Source organism: Odontesthes bonariensis, chromosome 16 (assembly GCF_027942865.1).
Source record: "Odontesthes bonariensis isolate fOdoBon6 chromosome 16, fOdoBon6.hap1, whole genome shotgun sequence".
Lineage (NCBI taxonomy): Eukaryota > Metazoa > Chordata > Actinopteri > Atheriniformes > Atherinopsidae > Odontesthes > Odontesthes bonariensis.
In genome coordinates this window covers 4822103-4836587 of record NC_134521.1, presented here as the reverse complement: position 1 = coordinate 4836587, position 14485 = coordinate 4822103, and the positions used below count along the sequence as shown (strand labels likewise).

The following is a 14485-nucleotide window of genomic DNA, read 5'->3' as shown; positions in this document are numbered from 1 at the left end:
TCACTGAATTATAAGAACTTTAAATCTATATTCCATTTAAATTAATAATTCTTTGAGAATCTGACTTCAACTGCAGTTAAAAGTTGCTGGTGTCAGAGGATTCACCTTACTGAATGATAAGGGCGCAGAGGAACGAGAGATGGGTTTAATTTAAAGCTTCATGGAAGATGGAAGGGGGGGGGGCAAGGTTTCCATTTCATGTCACCACTTAGTGTTGAGCAAGATTAAACCTTTTGTTTTTGCGTTTGGCCCTAAAACGTGCTCTTCAAGGAAATGAGTCCATCTTTCCTTCCTCTGTCCGAAGCAAAAAAGACAGCCCCTGTTATGTGGTCCTGAGGCAGGCTAAGCGGGGGTTCTGAACCTGCTGGTCTTGGTGATCTTTGTGCCAAACCTTCTAAGTTGCTACAGACACGGTCATTGTGGGCTTAAATAGAGAAAGAATCAGCAACTGAACTGGCCAAGTAGACACGCCTGAATAGTGTGATGGGAACAAGGGCAGGGAGGAGGGACGTGAGGACTGCAGAGGAAGAGCCACACAGAGGAGGACTTTTTATTGACACCATGTGATATGAATAGCAATCAAGCTGAAGGCCACAGCAGTCTGCAGGTGTAAAAGACCCGGGAAAAGATGCATCAAGAGAAGGAATCTGAAAAGGGGGTGTAACTAAAGCAAGCAAAGTGTTCCAGAGACCCTCTGACACACTTTGATTCAGCCACTTCATCCTCCGGTCTAATAAGGAACACAATTAAGACAGGGTCATTCTTTTCAGGACTACAACTCGTCAATATTTTCATTATCAATTAATTCGGGAATTCTTTTCTCCATTAATACATATATTGTATTGGTCTTAAAAATGTCAAGAAACTTCGAGAAAACACACTCAAGGTGCTCAAGGGGACATCTTAACAAACATCTGTTCTTTAAATGTTTTTGTTTAAAGTGAAACGTGCCTCAAACAATAATCCAAACATATGCTGTTTCATTTTCTGACAACTAACTGGATGAAATCTTTAATTTTTACACTGTTATTACAGCACTGACACCATGTCCCATTCCCCAACAAAGTAAACAGGCTGCCCATGATAATGACACGAGAAATAATAAATACGAAGGCTTCAACAGACAGTTTTCCCCATAATTCATTAGTTAAAAGTTTTTCCGTCTAAAATATTAGAAGGAAGTAAAAACTAAAGTTTCTCAAATGTTTAAAAGATACCTAATGAAACATCCTCACATGCTCCTGAGAGTTTTCAGCAGAGCTTTGAAAGATAGTATCTGAAGATTCACTGGAACAAATCATTTTACTTTGGGATTTAGAGGGGTTTGATATTTCCTGAACAGACCTTTTCAAAAGACCACATTTCAACCAACTTCTGTAGAAATTTCAGGATATTCATCACACATGTGAAAACAACATCAGACTACATATCCACATTCTGTATCCAACACATGTACAGGGATACAGAAGCTAGCCAGCAGGCAGATCTTGACCCTCTGCTAAATACTGACATGCCAAACATCCTCTCTGTCATCGCTGTGTATTCAGCCGGTACATTACAAAGTCTCAGACCTCACCTTAGTGCGCTTATAGACTGATGACAATGCTGACGATTCCTACAACAAACACACACTCACACATTTGAAATAGTCTGAATCTAGCTAAAAAAATGTGTGTACATCACCAAAACTCACTCAATAGTTTACTGATTTCTGAATTACAGATTTCCCTAGGTTCTAAAGTTTATTATACTTGTTCTACTTCTCTTTTGTTGTTCTGGGATTGTACGTCTCTTATGCAAAGTGACAAGGTAACGTGGATCCAGCAAAGTAACATAAATAAATAATGTGCCAACGGAGACCGCAGTAGTCAAAACAACACAGTTTTCCTCTTATAGTTTCTCTTATTTGCAACCTGGACTAAAAAAAAAAAGCTGCCCTCTACTAATAAAATGTTAAAGAACACACATGACATTTTATTCAAAATAATCCAATTTGATCACATATTTTCCTAAAGACCGCAACTGTATTCTCACCATGTCTTTCCTGATCGCTTTAACAGTTTTTAAGGTTTGCAAAACAAGAAAGAGCTCACAGGTGTTGCCAATTATAATAACATCATATTATTACATTTTAATTTGTGTAGTTGATCAATGACCCGAGATCTCACAAAAGTACGACACAAAACAGCTAGGGTTTTAAGAAAATATATCGATTTTCCAATTTGAATTGATTTCCATTGAAACAATCCAATATCAGTTCTTAAAATCCTTCAATCGACAAAGTCAAAGTCACTCCTGGGAGTCCTGCTGCATGTTTACTTTGAACAGCTGATGGCAGATGGCTCTGTTAGCATTCCTGATGTTTAACTGTGCAGCCATTTAACTGGACCTCTGTTCCTGTCCGACATGCATATGACATTAAGTATGTCCGACGCAGACGTGTCATGTGGCGACACGGCCTCTTTCAGCCGGTTGGTTTCTTCAGGTTGACCCATTTACACAACAAGCCAAAACACCCGACACCGTGGCAGGCAGCAAATCAGTACCATGTCAGTACCAGTGTCTTCTGTTATTACTGGGTCAAAGGTCGGGGACGGGAACTGTAGAGCATACACTAGAGTGCCACAGCCCTTTGAGTCTAGCTGAGGATATACATAGCAGAGTCATTCGATTCCCAGCTGCATTATCCGGGTGTGTTAGTGTGGCTATGAGGGATGGATTTGATATTTTTGTTCTGACTGACATGTTAACACGTAGGGCACCTTCTTCGGCTTGTTGTACATTTTAATTCATGTATTCAGGGGCTTAACCTTGTAACCCACAGTTGCAGATATGCAACAAGCTTTTTATTTATTTACATTATATTTTTATTTACATTACATTATTTGATTTTTTAAATTTACATACATTATTTACATTCATGTGTAATATCTTTTTAAATTACATTTTATGTGCCGACAGTCAGGGCGCCAAAAAGGGGGGTAAAAGGAGAAGGATTCTAGGGGCCCATGATTAAGAGGGGCCCAGAGAGGCCCTAATAAAATTAGAATACTTACAAAAAATAATATGACACTAAGTTATTAACTAACTTATAATCACAAATATATTTTATTTACAATTTACTGGTAACCATAACTTTCTTTGTTTTGGAAACATTACGTTTATGTTTTGTATTTTTCAGGTAGCCTAATTGAGAGTTTAGAATCAGAGTATCAGTGTTGCACCAAATAAATGAATTCCATTGGATTCCTTGTGCTCAGTGTTACCCACCTCAACTGTCATGTTTTTCTTTTTTCACAAATATGGGAACGATAGTCAGAAATACCATTAAAATGCATAGTTTTATGTAAAATAGCATCACAAATTTTCGCCGACCTCCTGGCCGGCTGTTTGGGGGCCCAGTAAAAATTATTTTCATGGGGCCCAAAATCCCTAGCGGCGCCCCTGCCGACAGTTGTCACAGCAATAATTTTCTTGGGTCAGTGAATTACACTCTGCTTTGCGGTGGTCTGTTCTAGTTCGTTCTGGTCTCGTTTGGTGTGGTCTGCTTTGTCCACCTTTCACTTATACCTTTTTTGCCAAACGATCTGCAGAGAATGACTTGGTATTGTGAACAAAATTAATCAGGAAAGCCCACAGTTGCAAATATGCAACATTGCCTAAAATGATCAAAAATAGCCCAAAAATTTCAAAAATATTGGTTTATTCCCACCCAAAAAGATGCAAGAAGAGCCAAAAGGATTTTTTTCAATGATTATTCATATGCTTGGGTGCTACAAAGTTAATGTGTATTCTTTTTGTGGAGTAGTCCAAAAACACATAACCAAGGTTACGAGCTCTGTCACTCTTACTCTCGGTGTGGTTTATAAAACACATCAACCCTGCCTGGCATGTGCGTGTCATTCTGCGCGCTCTTCACGATAAACTTCCAGAGCACCAGAAGCACATAAGCAAACGGACATGTAACGTTGCTCTTTACAGCAAACATGCCGGACTCTTTACAGTGCTGGAGGACATTCCTCACAGGGGTGCAAAACCAGAGCAGAGCCAACCGGGATGCAGGGGGATTTTCAGGCACTCAAATAATGTCTCCAGGAAGCTGCGGGCAAAAACAACACAGCGAGGAGGAAACGGGGCACTGGATCACTGGTGGATGCTGTTCCTCCCTCTGTTGTGGTGTTCTTTCTGTGCTTGCTTTTCATTCATGAACCATCTTTCGCATGAAAACTTTTTTTTTTTTTTTTTGGGCCACAACCTCAATCCCAACCCCACTGTCATATGGTATCTTTGGAGGACTGTATAGTAAAAAAAAATAAATACAGCTATTCTTAGCAAGACAAATGACAAGGCTGTGCAGAAAAGATGTTACCAAGCATCAGTAGTGGTGTAAAAAAAAAAAAAAAAAAAAAAACACGACAAAAGAGGGAAGATTTACTTACCTGGGCGTAGTCCCTTTCAACGGCTGCTCTCTTTTGGCTGAAAGTCCTGAGAAGGAAAAGAGGGAATGTGAGTGACAACATAGCAAAAGGATGGGACAAAAATTTGAAAGGAAAGGAGAAGATATAATTTTTTTTTAAAAATAAGAGACGGTTGAAGCCGACTGCTGCTTTTTTAGTTTGCGATGCATGTCACTCAAACCCGACTGATGCCGTGTATACAGATTTTATCATTGAGATTGATCGATAAAATGGTGTACTTTTTCCACTTAGTGTGTGGTGTGATCTCCAGCCATCTGCATGTACAGTTTATATGTCAGAACATACTTATTGCTAATTAAAAGAGAGGACTGTTACCGTTTGTTCTGAGCTTTATATGACACGGCACATGAAGGCTCAGCCAGAGATCCTCGACACTCTTTTCTACACAAAACCTGAGGCCAATCCAGTTAGTATATGTAATGAAATTCCCTGCAGGCACTCTTGACATATGTTTTCAAGAATGGAGTGGACATAGGGTCACGGGATGTTTGAATATAACAATTAGAGTCACCAGACCACTTTTTTAAAAATACTTAAATAAGGGTGAGATTTAAAGATGTCAGTCAATGGCTTGAAAGAAAGTTTTCCAGATTTCATTTCATCAAACTATTTCCATTTTGTTCTTACTATTTACTTTATAACTAACTCTCTTTTACTGCTGTATTATTAATTAACTCATACAAACTAAGTCTACAGAGATGTTGGCTGCTGGTGCTGCATTCATACACACGACCGATCAATATGCATTTAGGTCACTGCTGGTTATTCTGCTGGAGGGGTACTTACTTAGAAAACTAACTTCTGGGAACTAAAATCCCCTCCTGTTCCCCACGTCACAAATTATTATTATTTAAAAACAAACAAACAAAAAAAAACTGTAGCTGTTGATCAATTCAAGCCGACTGAATTTTTTCTCATTCCATTCTTTGTGAAATAAAACTGTATGTTCCCTAAACATTGAAGCATTCTTTTAAAGGTCAACTGCTTTGGCCTTGGTTTGGTTTCCTGCTGCCATTTCCACACATCGGAGCCAGTTTTATTCTGTAACTCATCTTTTTTTGCTTTAAAGCATTTCTAAACTTATTATTCGTATGCCTTCATTTCCTCTTCCAACACCACATCTTCTGCTCAGCTGGCTTCTTCTCCCTCTGATGCTCATTGTGGCTGTTTCTAATGACACAGTCGGGCAAAATGAAATCTTCACTGAACTGTCTGTGTCAGATTTGCTCAGGCTGCTTCAGTTTTATTTCCTTTTCTATGATCATTTTCCGTGAGATGCTCGTGGAAATCTTGGATTCCACTCGTGCAAAAGTTTCAGTGCAAATGTTTTCAACAGATGAACGTTCTCATCTGGTTTCATAAATACCCTAACGGATCAAAAATGTGCTGAGAAATGCGACATGTGACTTCACTTCAATCCTGGCTTTTAACCATTTCAGGTTCATTTGTAATAACAAGATAATGACAAGTCAACTGAGGTTTAAGCCAAAGTCTAAGAAAAGAAGAGAGGTCAGTGCCCTGGGAAAAATGTCTCTGTGGCAAAATCCTCATTAAGTCATTAAACATGTCAAGACTTGGCTGCCATGCTCCACCCTGACTCTAAACAATCTGGCGTACTTCCTGGGAGCTTCCCCCTCTTCCTTTTCTCGGCATTTCCAGACCTCCCACTCTTCCACCGACCCCCACTCTCACTTCCTGTCATTTTCCCAAACAGAGCTTTTGCTGAGCACTCAATGTAATTTCCAGTTTGCTGAATCATTTCTTGTCCCTGGTAAGAAAGGCCAGGTCGAGTTTAGCATTGTTTCTGGTGGACTGAAGTTACCGAGCGTCCCACACTGAACAATTGAAGGCAGTCAGAACATCTGGCAGCTCTCTATGACCTTAACTTCCAGCTGTTTGGAGGTCCAGAGCTCCGTCACCGACCACAGACAGGAAGTGGGGAGCCAGTAGGCTGTCAACTCAATCCAACACCGAGGTTTAAAACACAACCACAGCCTTTAGCTTTTAAACCTTTAAAGTTCCTACACACAGGAATACAGACCTAAAGCCGCTTGCGTGTCGCTGTGGACTGTGTTTACTTGGCCTGATCCTTAAATTTCAAAGTTATCATCTGCTTTGAGTTTCATACTTAAGAGGTAAATAGCTGAGCTTTAAATAGTGGAGAATGTCTGTCAGACAATGAAGAAGAAGTGTTTACTTCTCTACAACTATAAGAAATAACATGCTGCGTCGTGTCGTAGGTGGAAAGCACTGCTGGGTTTTAAATTAGATGTCAGAAACGGGTCTAAACTTGTAATTAACCATTATGGGATGTTTCAAAGTTACCGAGCGTTGAAAAATCAGAAAACCATTTGCTTTCACATGAACATATTCACCACAGTTGATGCTCACTCTGGATGTAGTGTTGTCAAACTAAGAGTTCAGATGTAACACCAGCTGGGACAAAAAGTGCCATCTTTGTTGGCTGTAATCTTAAAGGGACAATTTGGATATTTCGTTATCTGTGTTTTCGTTGGGGGTCTAAAGTAGAGGGTAGATCAGGCTAATTAGTCCTCTGACTTATGTTTGAGGGGCAGGTCTAAACCACAGTACAGAGACGAGGGCACTGCGTCTACAGAAAAAAAGAAGAAGAGGCAAGTGAGCAATGTGGCGCTTTCCTACGCAGGGTCGTGCTGACATGTGGCAGTTGTTATTTGTGCTTTGATACGTGGCCGCTGGGAAACAACCCTAAAGTCACACCTGCAATTTGCTGCTTCGCTGTTATGGTCACCACTGCGTCTCCACATTCATCATGGAACCTGCTGGCAACTGCAGCATTCAGCGGTGGTCTCTCCCCAAGCTACTGAAACAGGCATCTGATGTTGTGTGTTCAAACAATATTGATGGCTTAAAGGGGAACTGCGGTATTTTCAACATTAAGCCTCTTTTCTGAGTCGTCTGCAATGTTTTAGAACCCCCCTCACCGCTTTTTTGATGTTTACTGCTGTCTCCGGTATTTGCCTAATTTTGATTCTTCTCAACCTGCTTCAGAATGGCAAGTCATGTGCATGTCCCTAAAAGGTCCGTAAAAGCACCATAAACGTCCGTTTTCAAAATCATCAACTCACCGGAGTGGTTACTGGTGTGCACTGGTAATCCATATCAAATTTCGTTGCGAAAAGTTGCTTCTGTCGTGTTTTATTTGGCAGCTCGTTCATGCTCGCACTATTTTCTTAACCACCTCACAGCCGTGGATAAACTTCCGCTCAGCAGTTGAATCTGACTTTTCGTTTCGGTGAAGGAGTAATATCAACGAACATCCAGTCTTCAATAGAACTCAATGGGATTTACAAAATGTCAAATAAAACACGACAAAAGCAACTTTTCGCAACGAAATTTGATATGGATTACCAGTGCACACCAGTAACCACTCCGGTGAGTTGATGATTTTGAAAACGGACGTTTATTGTGCTTTTACGGACCTTTTTGGACATGCACATTACTTGCCATTCTGAAGCAGGTTGAGATGAATCAAAATTAGGCAAATACCGGAGACAGCAGTAAACATCAAAAAAGCGGTGAGGGGGGTTCTAAAACATTGCAGACGACTCAGAAAAGAGGCTTAATGTTGAAAATACCGCAGTTCCCCTTTAAGCTAACACTTCTACAAGCTGGTGTGGAGATAACTTCCTGAAGTCTTTCTGCCACAAAAGCCCCAACAGCCCTCTGCCTATGCACGAGTGAAAGAAAAAAAGACGTTTAAAAACATCTGAACTATTTTAGGACTGCATGAAAGGCTATAAACTGTCAATACCAATACAAATCTGCTTTATAATCAGCCTCAACATAGATGGGAGCAGACATGTCTGTACCATTCTTCTTCTGCTTCCATTTGCGCCTCGTGACGAGGCTTCAGCCCGATATCTGCAGGCCCGCCATGACAGCGCATCATCAGACAACACAAACTAATCGAATAGGTCCGTTTTCCTTCACAGCTCAGACAAAATGAGTGTTGGAATCAAGACAGTCGTGTAAAACTGTGGCAGGTTTTCACTCAACCATTCACATCAGAATTCACACAATTAAACACAACACAGCTAATACGGCAAATATGTTATCATCATTACTAATGAGAGGCCGTTTAACCTCTTAGAGCTTCAACTTGATCTTTCAGAACTTCTTCGTTGCACAAGCGGCAAAAGAAAACAAGAGCCTGACAGCGGAGGCATTATTTGACTTATAACATAACAACATTATGAGGTTTGTTTTCAGAGAAAAAGCTTATTCTATGGTGATTCCTAAGAGCCACTTTTAGAATGCTTCTGTAAAAAGTCACCTTGGCAAACATCAGTTGCACCTCATAGGCAGTTTAACCTCAGTTTGCTCACCTCAGGTCTTCCAGCAGGTCACATTCTGTCTGGTGCTTGATCTGTAATTGGCTCATCTGCTCGGCATGAGTGTGTTTCAGCTCCTGGGTGACCCGGACCTGAAAGGAAACAAAACAGGGCCGGTAAGTGTCAGCTGACCTATCGACTTGACGAGGGGGCACAAAAAGTGTGATGCCGCATGTTTTGTTCCCAAAGGAATGTGTCGATTCCGGCGAGGTGAAAATGAGATCCATCATTACAAAACAGCAGCTGTGGCCAGGTGACGATTGGGACCTGTGGCTTTTTAATTGGCCCTAAACTGCAGTGGTCACATCTCATTACAGAACATTTTCAGTACACATCATACACGACATGTTGTTTGGTCCATTATGATCCAAGGCTTCATTTTAAAAAGCCTTCTGGAACCTGAGGGTTTTCCGGAAAACGCTTGAATGTCTATTAAACTACAAACACGAGAGAGAAAAACGACTTCTTTTTAAACTGTTTTTACAATTTTAGAGTTAAAGTAAAGAAATAAAAATTATGAAAACAAATATTGGCCCTGGAAAGTCAAATATTTGGAAAATCAATCAGTGGGGAAAAAATAAATAATGCGATAACAACAGAGTGATACATAAGAGGTTTTGCTATTTAGTTTAAGGCGAGACACTACAGGTGAATAGGGTAATATTTTAAAATAATAGATATCACCATGAAACTTCTTCAGTTGATTACTTATACAAGTATGAAGAGAAAATGTATTACAAGTTTTAGAAATTTGTATGTTTAATTATGCAAATTAGGCATGATCTCATCAAATATGCACACATTTGCATATATTTCCGGAAGCTAGATCTGAACATATGATAAAGCCAGGTGAAAAATTCTTTGTTCATTTTGTTTACACACAAAATGAAAAGAAAATTACAGAGGGATTTCAGGATATCTGCTTTAATTTCCTAGGAAATCAAAATATACTGTTGTTAGCCTAAAAAACATTGATTTTCGCCATATTTTCTTTTATTATCATGTCACATAAATCAGGCCAGGAATGATTTATCAACAAATCCTTCTGTAAATATCTTCAGAATACTGCTAAGTGTATAACTGGAAAGTTTGGTGTTAGTAGGTGCTCCATAGGCTGAGATATTGATACTGGAAAAATTAAAAAAAAACTGATTTTGAGAAAACGGCATTTAAAGATTTAAATAGGGGAATTCATTTTGGTAAATTTGGGCAAAACGTACTGCCGCGATTAAACAAAATATGATGAAATAAAAGTTTTAATTTATGTTTTGAAAAAACACATATTGAAGGAGTAGACTGGCCCAAAGTCTAAAAATTGACCACTCCATGAAATCACTGTTTTTGCCCGCCGTGTCTCGCCTTAAAAGAAAAAAAACTTGATGTGCAGAAAGCTGCAACGATGAGACAATTTGGCCTTTTGGTTTTTCAACATGAAAACATTTCCAATAACCAAATATTCTGTTAGTCTTTGGTTCCTGCCATGGGAACAGAGAGGGGTCATGGAAAGAGTCCCAAGTCCTTCAAAAAGGTTTCTGCGATCAAAATCTGGCCGCAGGTAGGAAGTAAAAAAAAAGCCCCCGTACATGTGGTTCTGCAAACTTACCGTCCACCTCAGTTCCTGTGGTCGCACAAAAAGGAGGAGCTTCGTCCTCCCAACAATTTCAGGAACTACAATAAAGTTTCTGTGCTCTGAAAGCAGCCTGCGCATTTAAGAGAGCTTAAAATAATGTTGATTTAACTTCAGTAATCTTGTCTCTCCCGTGCTATTACTAGAAAAACGTGTACTTTATCACAAAAAGTGTCATAAAAAAAACAACAATTACTGACAATACAACAGAATACTTTACTTCATGTAAGAGTTAAGATGGTATTTTTAGATTTGGGCTGTTGTTCAAATAATGCATGAGACATGACAACATAATGCTTTTTAGAGAAGTAGTTTTCACCATTTTCAAATGCTTTAAAGCCCCATCTACAAACAGTTTGAAAAGAATTGATTGTTTCAAGCGACAATTTCCAACCAAGTGCAACCTTTACCCCCCTGGGAGAATACACTTTTTAATGCACGCAAGAAACTCAGGAAGAGAAAGCAGGACCTCATTACGAGTCTTGATTTATCTTGGGTTTGCACGTTATTCTGAGCCTGCACAGCCACCAATAAAGGACAGCACCAGAGTTAAATTGGTTTTGTAACAGCAGCAACTGAACAGATAACACAGGCTGAACTGCAAGCGCTGGCACGAGGTTCATCATCTCATTGTGTTAGCATTACCACACGTCTATCTGGAGCGGTTCTTTAAGCAATGCCAACAATTGCTTCTGAATTTAGGCGACAGAGAAAATCAACCATTGGAAATCAGCAGCACCCTTCAGGTGAGAGTCGATCTCTGATCAGCGGTGACATGAAGGGCAGCGAGGAGGCGTCATTACTGGAAGTGTTATCAACTGCGGTCTTACGGGCCATATTCCAGTTAAATATTTACAACGGAAAAAAATATCTGGAGATAAAAAACGCACTAAAGGACCTATGGAAAAAAACAATAGCAGAAAACACCAACTGTTTCTTTTTTTACGGAAGAGTATTAGGGCCAGGCATAAGAAAAAATAATAATATTTTGCCTGTCGAGATTAAAGTTGATCTTGACATCTCGACTCTATTCTCGACATGTCGACTTTATTCTCGACAGACAAAATATAAATATTTTTTCTTATGCCTGGCCCTAATACTTTTCCGTACTTTTAGATACATTTCAAAGAAAAAGCATTAAAAATATGGTTCTGTCAGAGAATGCTCACTGAAACCTAACAACGCCTCAAAGAACTGCATAGAAAACACACTCTATTACGACATGTTTCAGGATGTATTTAGTGCCCAGGCATGAGAACCAAGACAGATTGTTATAAAAACTTCTTTCAGTGGATGACTGGGAATCTCGTAACAGGTCTGTTATGTGAAAGCTGAACACATTCACACAGTCCGCTTAGCTTTCGATTCAACTTAAAAACAGTTCCAGACCTACAGCCATGTGGCTGCCACTTACAAAACGTACTGGGGTCGTGTTATTGAAATGTGAGCCCACATGAACATTTTTTTTTTTCCGAGCAGAAAGACTGACTTTGCAGAGATCCGTGGGTTATCTGGGGGGCTGTTAGTACCCGTTTTGACAACTTCTGCCCCTACGGAGAGGGTTAAAAACTGAAAACAACAAAAGAATATGTCGATAAACTTTCCCAATGGGGGGAAATATTAACAAAAAAAACACAATCATATCACATATTATGCCTTAACTTGACACTTTCTCGATGAAGTCAGATACACGGCAGCAGGTCCAGTGAGAGCCGAGGTGGTATTTTACTTTAACTTAAACCTTGTAGCACCCACAGTTGCAGATATGCAACAAGCTTTTTATTTATTTACATTATTTATTTACATTATATTTTTATTTACATTACATTATTTTGATTTTTAAATTTACATACATTATTTACATTCATGTGTAATATTTTTTTACATTACATTTTATGTAAAAATGGGTGGGAATAAACCAATATTTTTGGTTTATTGGCAGTTGCATATCTGCAACTGTGGGTGCTACAAGGATGATGTAACTTGACCATCTCAATAACAGTATTTCTTCATAGTTGTTTCTGAACTGTATGCATTTAAAAGTTACAGGAAAAACAATTATCATTGTAACATTTTGTATGTCTAAAACACTGTTTCGCCATTCGAGAGGGAACAGGGGAACGTTAACGTGCTTATTCCCACCCCCCACCCCCCAAAAAAAGAAGAAAAACTTCCAGCACATGGAATGTTTTCCAGCAACTTTTTTTTTCTCCCTTTGAAGCTATTTAAAGAAGCAGCAAAAAAAGCATTTTCGACCTGAGAGAAACAAAGCAGAGGCATGCGTGTGGACTCAAACTGGAAGTTCATCGTTTAAAATCAAGACGACAAGCAACAAAGCGTACTTTTCCAACCATTAAATATGCACCAACTTCGTCGAAGTAACGTTAGCTTCGGAGGCTACAACGGATACAAAAACTCACCTTTCTCGGTGGGGGTTGCATCCTTGTTTCTTGACATAAAAAGTACACAAGCGGGCAAAAGATTTATTTGGAAAAAAGTTTGCAAATTCAAAAACAAACGATAACGGTGGGAAGGATATTTCAGTTTGAGTCAAGCGGCCATAGCGAGTCACATAAGTAGTAAGTTGAGTCCCGTTGAAAACACTGTGGCCCCAGGGAACGTAAAACACAGCCGTTAAGCTCCGCAACGGTCAAACGTCACACATCCGGCAAGGCTTTCAGAATAAAATACAAGTCTTAAAATACTACTTCCTGACATATTCTTCAAAGTAAAAGGATGCCCTATTTGATCTACTGTTCACCCCCTTCTTCGAAAATACATACTTTACTGTCAAGTGGAAAAACTATTTAATGGAATGGTATTCCTTATGGTTCACTGATTGATTAATTAGTCAACAACAGGACAACAATTAGTCAACAGGAACAAGTGCTGCCCCCCTGAGAAATGCCCTGTCCATCCAAAGAAAACTGGCCAGAAAAAAGGCTACGATTTATTATCTCTATTTGTGTCTTGTATTGATAGAATAAATGCAGGTGGTGATTTTAAAAAAGCATATATCTGCAAAGTTTATAGCTTTATTTATTTTTTTTGTTATCGTGTTTCCCCCCCTCTGTTTTCACATTTTCACATTTTCACATTTTTGGATGTTTTTGTTGTATATAATGATCTGAAATGTAGACTTAATGAAGGTAATAAAAAGCTGGGGTTGGCTGGATGTCTTGCCCCAAGTATCTACTTGAATTTAAACCCTCAATGGAGAATGTGGAGCATGTTAAACAAAAGCTATTGCATCCTAAAGTCCTCTCAGCTTTATTTCTTCTCTTTAGCAGTTACTTTGTGAACACATTTCTTGTGACCCTGATGGCGTTGTAATGGTGCGTTTGTATGCATCATACAAGTTCTACATTTCTTTACAAATATATATATATATATATATATGATATTTTCATTCCCGAATTGAATTATTATTATTATTATTATTATTATTATTATTATTATTATTATGCTTGAGGTTGTAGTAGTGGTTTTCCACCAATTTTTTGGATGAGCTAACTGCCCACCCACACATGCCATTCTGGTCACACCTCTGATTAATCCTCTGTTTTTTGTTCCATATAATAATAATAATTATAGTAATAATAATGATGAGGTCATGCCAACACAATATGTATATCATTAATGCCATAGTTAAAAAAAATGGACATTAATATGTACTAAACAGTGTTTTTTTTCTTATCCTATTTTTACAAATAATAAAATAATTTAAATAAAAACTACAATTTTCCATAAATACCTCGAAAGGAAGTCTAGTGTAAACATCTATAGGATAATTACCAGTGTGGGTAAACGAACATCTGAGGATTGTATTTAGTTTGTTTATATGGCTAAATCTGTGGTAATATTTTTTTCTGTTACCATTCAAACACATTTAGATACTCACTCATTTATTTCGTGGCCTGTTTATTTTAATAAAGCAAATAAAATACCACAAAGTATGCCGGGGATGCAGATCGTGGGTTGTTCCTTTTTCTCCATTGGTCCCGCGT

The 14485-nt window shown here is 38.8% G+C and overlaps 1 protein-coding gene across 1 annotated transcript in view; it reads right to left on the bottom strand.

The window, feature by feature from the left end:
- The window catches only part of LOC142402014 (F-BAR and double SH3 domains protein 2-like), a 40678-nt gene extending 27564 nt beyond the window's left edge, over positions 1-13114 (bottom strand). The window contains exons 1-3 of the mRNA XM_075487456.1: positions 12899-13114; positions 8846-8943; positions 4440-4485 (exon numbers count right to left, since the gene is read on the bottom strand). Of these exons, the coding sequence (XP_075343571.1) occupies positions 4440-4485; positions 8846-8943; positions 12899-12919 (165 nt within the window). The 5' untranslated portion in view covers positions 12920-13114. The remainder of the gene's footprint in view (positions 1-4439; positions 4486-8845; positions 8944-12898) is intronic.
- Positions 13115-14485: the final 1371 nt, after the last annotated feature.